At 26.1% G+C, this 12,442-nt stretch overlaps 1 protein-coding gene across 8 annotated transcripts in view; it reads right to left on the minus strand.

Moving 5' to 3' along the window:
- LOC119606046 (serine-rich adhesin for platelets) overlaps positions 1 to 12,442 on the minus strand; it is a 101,227-nt gene that overhangs the window by 12,470 nt on the left and 76,315 nt on the right. Inside the window, exon 1 of one of the 8 annotated variants that reach the window (XM_037959413.1) lies at positions 9,121 to 9,396. The exons of 6 other annotated variants lie outside the window; for them this stretch is intronic. In XM_037959413.1, the coding sequence (XP_037815341.1) occupies positions 9,121 to 9,132 (12 nt within the window). In that variant the 5' untranslated portion in view covers positions 9,133 to 9,396. Of the gene's footprint in view, positions 1 to 8,681; positions 9,012 to 9,120; positions 9,397 to 12,442 lie in introns of those variants that run through there. One more of the 8 variants, XM_037959412.1, reaches the window with a different exon arrangement.

Raw genomic sequence — 12,442 nt, forward strand, 5'->3', positions numbered from 1 at the left:
ACGCAAATGTTTCTTTAAAAAAACTGTTATACACACACATTTTCCATAAAAATGTTGTTTACTAAAATACTGTTATACACAATTTTTTTTATAAAATTACCACTTCTATACTGTTATACACCTTATTTAAAAAGATTGTTATACGCAACATTTCCTTTAAAAAAATGTTATACTTAAATTTTTTGAGAAAAACTGTTATACGCAAAATTTTTGTTATAAAAAACTGTTATACGCAAAATTTTTGTTATAAAAAACTGTTATACGCAAAATTTTTTTTAGAAAAACTATTTAAGGCAAATTTTTCTTTAGAAAAAAACTGTTATACGCAAAATTTTTTGTTATAAAAAACTGTTATACGCAACATTTTCTATAAAAAAAAATTGTTATACGCAAGTTTTTTGTAAGATAAAAAAATTTATGAAGCACAAACTGTTATACACAAATGTTTTATAAAAATAATTTTTATACGCAAAAATTTCTTTGGAAAAAACTGTTATACAAAAAATTTTCTTTAGAAAAACTATTATACACACAATTTTTTTGCAAAAAACTTTTATACACAAAGTTTTCTTTGAAAAATAACTGTTATACGCAAATTTTTCTTTGGAAAAAACTGTTATACACAAAATGTTCACTATAAAAACTGTTATACACTAAATATTCTTTGAAAAATAATAGTTATACGCAATTTTTTCTTTGAAAAAAACTGTTATACACAATATTTTCCTCAGAAACGCTGTTACACACAAAATTTTCTTTAAAAAAACTCTCATACACAAAATTTTCTTTAAAAAAATCTCTTATACCCAAAATTTTCATTGAAAAATAACAGTTATACGGAAAATTTTCCTTGGAGAAAACTGTTATACGCAAAATTTTCTTTGGAAAGAACTGTTATACCCAATATTTACCTTAGAAAGACCGTAATACTCTAATACACAAATTTTCCTTTAGAAAAACTCTTATACCCAAAGTTGTCTTTGGAAAAATCTCTTATATACAAAATTTTCTTTCAGAAATAACTGTTATACTCTAAACTTTATTTAGAAAAAGTCTTATACACAAAATTTTCTTTGGAAAATCTCTTATACACAAAATGTTTTTTGAAAAAAAAAACTGTTATACAGAAAATTTTATTTAGAAAAACTCTTATACACAAAATTTCCCTTCAAAAAACTTTGAAAAAAAATCTTATACACAAAATATTCTTTAGAAAATCGCTTATACTCCAAAATTTCTTTGATAAATAACTGTTATATGCAAAATTTTCTTTGAGAGAAACTCTTATACAGAAAATTTTCTTTAGAAAATCTCTTATACACAATTTTTTTTTTTTTTGAAAAATAACTGTTATACGTAAAATTTACTTTGAAAAAAAACTGTTTTAAACAAAATTTGCTTTAATATTATTTGCTTAATACTGTTTATACACTGTTATACACAAATTTTCTATAGTAAATACTCTTATACACAATTTTTTCATAAAATAAACTCTTATACAGGCATTTTTACACAGTATTTTCTACAACAAAATGTTTATATAACAGTTTCAACTGTTTATACAACTGTTTTAACTAAGAAAATTCCTTATATTAGTTTTCTTTAAATAAAAGTTTTATTTATTTTTATCGAAAACTTTTTATCTTTTTGAACAGTTTTAATCGGCTTAAAAACTGTTATAAATTTATAAAAAATTTTGTGTTTTTTCTTTAATTATAAATGAAAAAACTGCAACAAAACTTAATTTTTTTATATTGAACAGTAATTTAAATAAATCATACGCTTCATTAAACATTTCAATTAATATTAATCATACGTTTGCAAGTTAAAATCATTTAAATAAATATAAATCATACGATATGTGTGTGTATTTTGATAATTAATTAAATCGTTTAGGAAATTCTTCCCCGATAATTTAAAGAAAAGTTATTTTTAAATACAAAGAAAAAACCTTAAACAGATTGTAAATGTTTTAAAAATAAAGTTATAAAATATGTTGATATCAAGTTTAGTATTAACATGAAAATTTTATCTAATCGGACATATATGAACCTATATTTAAGCAGGAATTTCTTTTTATTATAATAGTTAGAGCGTAAATTCAATTGCCATAATCTGTACGACCTATATCTAAATTTTAAAATTATTTTAATGATTTCAGTTTATGCCGCCAATTAATAAAATAATCTTTTCAATCTTTTAATTGAACTTAAATAACTTTATTTTATATAGACTTTATAATTTCTATAGATTTAATTAACAAGTAATTAAGGCATCTTAGCAAATTTACTTTTTTTTTTCTTTTCACAAGTCATGTTTCAAATTAAACTTAACTTAATTATACCTGAACGAAATAAAAATTTCCATAGGAAATTTTAAACAATTACTGTGAACTTAAATATAAATTTTTGTTAAATTTTTTTTTTTTTTTTTGCAGCAAAAATAAATACAAAATAAATATTTAATCATATTTAATAACAATTTAAAATAAATAGATCTATTAATAAAAATGATTAAACGAGCACTTGATAATAAACACGAACTTTAAAAAGAAGACTAAAACTGACATGACATGAACATATGATAAAATTTCAAAATTAGTTAGAAAACTAACTGATATTATGCAATAATCATAAAATTGAAGTGACAAAAAGATTCCTTAAACAAACAACAAAGAAAGTTTATTTTAATGTTTTCAAACTCTAGAGCGTATGAGTAATATTAATTTATAAAAAAATTCTTTTAAATTCCCAAATCTTTATAATATTTCCTTTAAAATTTACTAAATCATTAACATTAATCAGTTTATAAAAATAAATATTTTTCTATTACTCAACAACCAACCGTCCTCCTTATTTATTATCTATCTTTGGGTTTTAATTGATATGATTTGTTTGTTAATTAAAAATATTGATGTTTTAAAAATTAAAAGCACACGTATATTTTTATTGTTTTATTGTTGGCAGAAGTCTACTTTAAAATAAATCTTATCAAATCCCTAGAAATAATCAATGCTATTTATTTAGTACATATTTTTAGTTTTTCAAGTGACCACTCTACCTGGTTTAATTCCAACGATATGATATGATCTATGGACTTCCTATTTGGGGAATTTGTTTTATAGATCGTGGTTAAGATTGAAATTTGAACTAAATTTGGAACAAAAGTTTTGAGATATAAGATGAGTTTGATTAATATTGTTTGGCTTAAAAACAAAAAACTTTGAATTTATTTAAGTAAGCCACGCCTACTTTGTCTTTTCAATTGGGCGTATATATTAAACCAGACCAATATTCGTTGTTTTGTTCGGATTTGGCAAAAGAATAAGTTTGTCATCTAAAGTCTTTTGTATAATATTCAATGGAAATTTTATGTATAACAATTTTCAATACAAAGATATTTATGTATAACAATATTTTCTATAGAAAATTGTGTGTATAACAGTTTTTCTACAAAAAGTTCTGTGTATAACAGTTTTTTTTAGAAAATATTTCTATAACTGAAAGAAAAATGTTTGTAATAACAATGAAAAGTTTGTGTATAACAGATTTTTCTATACAAAAATTGGTGTATAACAGTTAACCCTATAGAAAATTTTGAGTATAATAGTAATTTCCATAGAAAAATCTATATCTAACAGTATATTCTAATAAAAATTTACTGTATAACAGTTTTTCCTTAGAGAAGTTTCAGTATAACAGTTTCTCCTTAGGGAAATTTGTGTATATATATTCTATAGAAAATTTACTGTATAACAGTTTTTCTTTAGAGAAGTTTCTATATAACAGTTTCTCCTTAGGGAAGTTATTGAATAACAATTTTTCCTTAGGGAAATTTGTGTATAACAGTTTCTTCTATAAACAATTTTAAGTACAACGGATTTTTCTATAGAAAATTGTATTTTATTTTTCTGTAGAAAACTGCTATAACAGTTTTTTCTATAAACAATTTTTGTATAACAGCTTCTTCTCTATAGTCTATTTAACAGTTTTTCTAAAGAAAATCTTCTGTATCACATTTTTTCTATAGAAGATATCAAAGATATTTGTTTATAACATTGTCTTTATAACAGTTTTTTTTCTGAAGAAAATTGTCTACATAACAATTATTACTATAGAAAAATTTCTGTATAACAGTTTTTTAAAAAAAAGTTCTGTATAACAGTTCTTTCTATAGAAAAAACTCGATATAACAGTTTTTTTAGAAGATGTTCTATATTATAATTTTTTGTAAAGAAAATTTTCTGTATAACAGTTTTTTCGGAAGAAAATTTTCTATATAACAATTGTTATCATAAAAAAATTTCTGTATAACAGTTCTTTTTAAGAATATATACTGTATAACAGTATTTTCTATAGTTTTTTTCTTGAGAAAATTTTTTGTATAACAGTGTTTTTGTAAAAATATGGTAAAAAAAGGATTTTTCTATAGAAAATTTTTGTATAACAGTTTTATCTATAGATTGTTTATCATATAACAGTATTTTTCATAGAATATTTTCTGAATAACAGATTTTATCTATATAACAGTTTTTCTATAGGATATTTTCTGTACAACAGTTCTCTTATAAAAAAAATTGTATAGTTTTTTAGAGAAAATATTCTATATATATTTCTACAAAAAATTTTTGTATAACAGATTTTTTATTAAAAGTTTTCTGTATAACAGTTTTTTTTAAAAATTATCTGTATAAACTTTTTCTATAGAAAATATTTTGTAAACAGTTGGTCTACAAGAGTATAATAGTTTTCTAGAGAAAAGTAGTATAACAATATTTTTTTAAAAAATATAACAGAGTTTTCTGCAGAATTTTTGTATACAAACATCTTTTTATACAGAAACACTGTATAACTTTTTTTAATCTGAAATGTATAACAGTTTTCTTTATAGACATTTTTACAATTTTATTTTCTTTTTGATAAATCATTTGTATAACAGTTTTCTTTGCAGAAAATTGTAAGCATAATCGTAATTCCCACAGAAAGTTTTTGAATGAACTTTTTTTATAAACAATGTTTTGTATAACAGTTTTTTTCCAAAGGAAATTTCTATCGAAGACTGTTATATTTATAGATTATTATTCAAAGATATCATTCGAGGTTGTTTAAAATCATAGCACGATATCTCTCTTTAAACCTGAAGGTCTAGACTAATTCTATTATTTCATTGACATTTGATATTTAGAAATAACACTGACACTGAAATTATTGATAAAATTTTACAATTTTTAAAAGAAAATGATAAACAAATGTCTAAAAAACAGAGATAATAGTATACGTGATCAACTACTATTTTATTTAACCCTTTAAAAAGCACATAACAAACATAACTATTCCGAAATAACTTATCCTCTAACAATTGTTTGCTGGGTTAAGTTTATTAAAATAATTAACATTTTCGTTTTCCTCCAATTAACTTTTGCCATCTCATGTTTTAAAACATTTTATAACAAATACTATTATTTAATTTTCATATTAACAAACTGTCTTCTACTACTTAATATATTATCTAAATTAGTCAGCATGACTTAATAAATATTAACTTTTCAGCAAAAACTTTCAATCAATTGTTTAAAAAAACTTTAAAATAATTTGTATATTTTATTAGATGTTTTTTTTTTCGATTTATTGCCGCTTATTAAGCAGCCATATAAACGTTTGATTGTTTATAAATAATTAATTGGTTTCTAATACAAATTGATTCATTCGTTTATAAATTATAAGTTTACGATTCAATGTGTTTTTTGCAAACTTTGGACTGAAAAAATGTCTAGTTGGTTGGCTGGCTGACATATTGTTTTAGGTTTTTTTTTTTTGTCAACATTTTATTTCAAGAAATTTAAATATTATTTATGAAAATTGTCATAATAACAAATATCTTTCATAAATATAAGCAAATAATTAACCCCTTAATGCTCCAATTAATTTTCACTCTTTTTTAAAATATTAAACAAATAATTAAATTGGTTTTAGTTGGATTTTCGTTTGTCACAAATAGATTTGGAAAATTTTTAATGGAATTGTTGGAAAAGTACTTGTGTTTGAATTATAAATTTACTATTATGACAAAAATAAGAGAATTTTTTTGCAGAGGAAGTTAACAGACCACTATTATTAGTACTTATGTACTTTTAAGTTTTTATAAATACTTAATTACTTAATTTAGTTTGTGCTAGAAAATACCATTATTCTTTATGGTACTTTTTAATATTTCATCCAAATCGCCTAATAAACGAAAAATAAGGCTTAATAGTTTTATAAAATGTTCCTTAATCTTTGACCCTGAATCATCTCTTTCAAGGTACCTTTGTTATTAAAAGAAAGAAATGATCTTCAGCGAAAAAAAAGAGCCTAAAAGGTAAAACAAAACTCATTCTCAAGTAAATAATGTATTCCCTAGGACCTAAACCAGAAATAGAACAGAACTAGAATATAATCAGAACTGAACTAGAACAGATTTAGAACAGAACTAGAACAGATTTAGAACAGAACTGGAACAGATTTAGAACAGAACTAGAACAGAACTAAAACAGAACTACAACAGAACTAGAACAGAACTAGAACAGAACGAACAGAACTAGAACAAACTAAACAGAACTAGAACAGAACTAGAACAGAACTAGAACAGAACTAGAACTGAACTAGAACAGAACTAGAACAGAACTAGAAGAACTAGAACAGAACTAGAACAGAACTAGAACAGAACTAGAACAGAACTAGAACAGAACTAGAACAGAACTAGAACAGAACTAGAACAGAACTAGAACAGAACTAGAACAGAACTAGAACAGAACTAGAACAGAACTAGAACAGAACTAGAACAGAACTAGAACAGAACTAGAACAGAACTAGAACAGAACTAGAACAGAACTAGAACAGAAACTAGAACAGAACTAGAACAGAACTAGAACAGAACTAGAAACAGAACTAGAACAGAACTAGAACAGAACTAGAACAGAACTAGAACAGAACTAGAACAGAACTAGAACAGAACTAGAACAGAACTAGAACAGAACTAGAACAGAACTAGAACAGAACTAGAACAGAACTAGAACAGAACTAGAACAGAACTAGAACAGAACTAGAACAGAACTAGAACAGAACTAGAACAGAACTAGAACAGAACTAGAACAGAACTAGAACAGAACTAGAACAGAACTAGAACAGAACTAGAACAGAACTAGAACAGAACTAGAACAGAACTAGAACAGAACTAGAACAGAACTAGAACAGAACTAGAACAGAACTAGAACAGAACTAGAACAGAACTAGAACAGAACTAGAACAGAACTAGACAGAACTAGAACAGAACTAGAACAGAACTAGAACAGAACTAGAACAGAACTAGAACAGAACTAGAACAGAACTAGAACAGAACTAGAACAGAACTAGAACAGAACTAGAACAGAACTAGAACAGAAACTAGAACAGAACTAGAACAGAACTAGAACAGAACTAGAAAACAGAACTAGAACAGAACTAGAACTAGAACAGAACTAGAACAGAACTGAACAGAACTGAACTAGAACTGAACTAGAACTGAACTAGAACTGAACTAGAACTGAACTAGAACTGAACTAGAACTGAACTAGAACTGAACTAGAACTGAACTAGAACTGAACTAGAACTGACTAGAACTGAACTAGAACTGAACTAGAACTGAACTAGAACTGAACTAGAACTGAACTAGAACTGAACTAGAACTGAACTAGACTGAACTAGAACTGAACTAGAACTGAACTAGAACTGAACTAGAACTGAACTAGAACTGAACTAGAACTGACTGAACTGAACTAACTGAACTGAACTGAAACTAGAACTGAACTAGAACTGAACTAGAACTGAACTAGAACTGAACTAGAACTGAACTAGAACGACTAGACTGAACTCGAACTGAACTAGAACTGAACTAGAACGGAACTAGAACTGAACTAGAACTGAACTAGAACTGAACTAGAACTGAACTAGAACTGAACTAGAACTGAACTAGAACTGAACTAGAACTGAACTAGAACTGAACTAGAACTGAACTAGAACTGAACTAGAACTGAACTAGAACTGAACTAGAACTGAACTAGAACTGAACTAGAACTGAACTAGAACTGACTAGAACTGAACTAGAACTGAACTAGAACTGAACTAGAACTGAACTAGAACTGAACTAGAACTGAACTAGAACTGAACTAGAACTGAACTAGAACTGAACTAGAACTGAACTAGAACATGAACTAGAACTGAACTAGAACTGAACTAGAACTGAACTAGAACTGAACTAGAACTGAACTAGAACTAAACTAGAACTAGAACTGAACTAGGACTGAACTAGAACTGAACTAGTTGTAAATTATAAAAAATAATTTTTTTAATTTTTTTTCCCATAAAATTTTAAGCAATAAAAGGCTCCCTTAATTTAAAGCCATTTTAATTTAAAATGTTTTAAAAAAATTTAGCCTTTTGTTGTAATTTAAAAAAATTGTCGTCAATTCATTTGATTATAATTATCAAAATCCATATTATTTGTGGAACGTGACAAGCACTAACTTCAAAGAAATTAAAATTTCAACAAAAAAAATGTACAATGACGTAAGAAAATACTTAAAAATTAGTAAAAATTGTTAAAAAAATAATTAGTTTGTTAAAATATTTTTAAAAATTAAATTTTTGTATTAATAAGGTGCATACCAAAAAATATGAAATAATCCTGGGTGCCATGGTTAGTTAGTATTTGGTTAGAGATTTGTACTTGTTTTAATTAATTTTTATTTATATGATTTTTGTTAATATTAATTTATTAATAAACTTTTTTTGTTCAATAATTTCAAGTTCATGTTAATTTTACAGTTTAAAGTTCAGTTCACAGTTTTGTGTGTATTTTCTTCTTCTTTTTTTCTGACGTTTTTCTTTTTGTAATGCAAAATATTGTAGGTATTTGAAGTTGTTAATTGAATTTAATTTAAATCAATTGAAAATAATTGTTAGTTTTGTTACGGTTTGTGTTTAAATTATTTTTTTTTTTTTTTTTTTGTTAAGTTTTTATGTAAATTTTGGTGTTAAAAGTTTTTAGTGTTAAAAGTTTTTAGTGTTTTAAATTAAAAAAAAAAATTGATTAGTTTTCAATTACCAGCAGCAACATTTTTAAATATTTTTAATTATTTTATAAACTTGTATTTATTTATTATTTTAATTGAGTTTTTGTATTAATTTCTTTAAAAAATTTTCTTTAAACTATTTATTTTTTATTTCATTCAACAATTCATTTCATAATTATTTTTGTCATTCAATAAATTTTTTTTTTTATTATAATTTAATTTAATTTCATAATTATTTTTGTAATTTTCTGTTTTCTTCTTTCAATTTTATCTACTTGCTCACTGTGCAAAATCTAAAACACAAATAAGTTTATTTTCTCCGCATCAAGGCAAAATATATGCAAAAAAAAGTACTGAAAAGTAAAAGAAATACAAAAAGAAAACACAAAAACAAACAGAAAAAAACACCAAAATTAAAATTAAATTCCTCGAGCCTCTTCTAAGCGTAAAATAAAGAAAGATATGAGCGTAATCTTATGAAAAATTGAGCAAGAAAAAGGTGTTTTCTATTGTTTATTGTCTAATTTCTCTTTAAGGTAAGAAATATAGTTCTCCTCAAAACCATTTAAATAAATAATAATGTACAATATAAAAACAAAAACAATATTTATATTGTGCTACAGGTTTACTTAGTGGTTGCACACTCTGGCATAAACATGCTCACACATGTTTTGTTTACTCACTCTTGACAGTTTTGTAAACAATGATCTTGTTTTTTCGAATTCTTCTTATTTTATTTTTATTATTTGTAAACATTGTGTTTTTGTTTTGTTTTCATCTGGATATTTGTCAAAATGTTCAAAAAGTCCACTAAAATTAATTCTTTGCACAGCGGTTTGGCTGTCAAAATTTGCAAAGCAAAAAATTTAAATTTAAAATGTAAACAACAAATTTTTGGGATCAGAACTAGACCAGAACTAGAACATAACTAGAACATAACTAGAACAGAACTAGAACAGAACTAGAACAGAACCAGAACAGAACCAGAACAGAACTAGAACAGAACTAGAACAGAACTAGAACAGAACTAGAACAGAACTAGAACAGAACTAGAACAGAACCAGAACAGAACCAGAACAGAACTGGAACAGAACTAGAACAGAACTAGAACAGAACTAGAACTGAACTAGAACTGAACTAGAACTGAACTAGAACTGAACTAGAACTGAACTAGAACTGAACTAGAACTGAACTAGAACTGAACTAGAACTGAACTAGAACTGAACTAGAACTGAACTAGAACTGAACTAGAACTGAACTAGAACTGAACTAGAACTGAACTAGAACTGAACTAGAACTGAACTAGAACTGAACTAGAACTGAACTAGAACTGAACTAGAACTGAACTAGAACTGAACTAGAACTGAACTAGAACTGAACTAGAACTGAACTAGAACTGAACTAGAACTGAACTAGAACTGAACTAGAACTGAACTAGAACTGAACTAGAACTGAACTAGAACTGAACTAGAACTGAACAAGAACTGAACTAGAACTGAACTACAACTGAACTACAACTGAACTACTACTGAACTAGAACTGAACTAGAACTAGAACTGAACTAGAACTGTTCTAAAAACAAAAAATACAATTGTTTTATAAGATGTTAGGAGACTTTGACAGTTAGTTGTACTAAATTTGAAAAAAGAAAATGTTTGGTAAGACGATTTTTTTTTTAATTTTGACAACATTTTTAACCTTATCAAACCACTGTAGCACATTTAATTTTATTTGAAAAACTCACACACTCAATGTGATAAAAATTAAAAGAAAGAATTGCAAAAACAATGTTATGAATGTGACAGAAAAAAAAAACAAATTGAGTAATAACAAAACTAAAAAAAGAGAGAAATTACCCAAAACAAATGTAAACAAAACAAAAAAGCAGACATTTAGGGTTAAGAAAAACATACATAGGTACATAAATAAATAAGCCGGTTATCAAGGTATTAACACACAAACATATAGAAAACAAAAACACACAAATCAATAAGGTGATTGTGTTTGATAGTGTGGGAGAAGATAAGTGAATGAGTGTTCACACTCTTAGTGTGTAAGAGAGAGAAAGAATGAAAACAAACCACCGGTAAAACACAAGTTAAACCTGTTTAACCCTTGTATTTGGCAGTTAAACTGCTGGTTATTTTATGGGTCAATTATGAACAAGAAACTAGAATACATATCAAAAAATAAAAAGATTAATAACCATGACAATTAACTGTCACTAGAGAGAATATTTAGCAGTGAAATGGTTTAACATTTTAAAATTTAATCTTAATAAATATTTATTTAGTTGATAATCGTTTTATATATATTTAAACACGTGCAATTCAAATGACATTTTATGACCTCTCAGAGTAAAAGTTAAAAACTAAATTATTTAACTTTGATATTATAAAACAAGTAAGAAATTATAGTCGGGCGAGGCCGACCATATAATACCCTACACCTTTGACGAAAATATGATGTGATTTAGTTGCCATAATAAAGCATTTAAGTTGAATTGTACCTTGCATAGATATACATACTTAAGCCCTTTATTGTTGAATAAAATTGTGGACATTTAAGTGAAATTTTGATGGGGGCTTTTCATAGGGGCTAGGGTCATATGAGAACCTATTATTATGGAATTCGTGAGGGTCATCAAGTCTTATATACAACTTGCTTTTTGCAGCTTTTTGTTGAGATATGAGTATATTAAACATAATTATGAACTTAAAAGCCCTATTCGGCGGGTTCAGTTATTTGGGGGCTAGGTGAAATAATGGACCGATGTAAGCCATCTTCAACAGGCTTCGTCTACGGTACCATAAAAGATCATGTGCCAAATTTCATTGAATTATCTCCAAAATTGCGACCTGTAGTTTGATTACAAGGTTTAAAAGCCCTATTTCGGGGGTCAGTTGTATGGGGGCTAGGTGAAATAATAGACCGATGTTAACCATTTTGAATAGGCTTTGTCCCTGGGACAATAGAAGCTCATATACCAAATTTCATTGAATTATCTTCGAAATTGCGACCTGTAGTTTGATTACAAGGTTTACATGGACGGACGGACATAGCTAAATCGACTCAGAAAATGATTCTGAGCCGATTGGTATACTTTAAGGTGGGTATAGGACCAATATTATTGTGCGTTACAAACATCAGCACATACCCAATATACCCTCCCCACTAAAGTGGTGTAGGGTATAAATACTAGAGACTTATGTTAAACACATGTAGAGGAAGTAAGAAACCTAAATGACAACTAATTTCCACTCAAGTGTCAAATGTTTGGTTATGGTCTCTGCTAATTATCTTGTTTTGATATTTATGTTTGTTTTGATTATTTAGTTACAATAACTGTCTGTC

This window comes from Lucilia sericata, unplaced genomic scaffold (genome assembly GCF_015586225.1).
Source record: "Lucilia sericata isolate MDLA Ls3-8-SP2 unplaced genomic scaffold, ASM1558622v1 Contig000547F_arrow, whole genome shotgun sequence".
NCBI lineage: Eukaryota > Metazoa > Arthropoda > Insecta > Diptera > Calliphoridae > Lucilia > Lucilia sericata.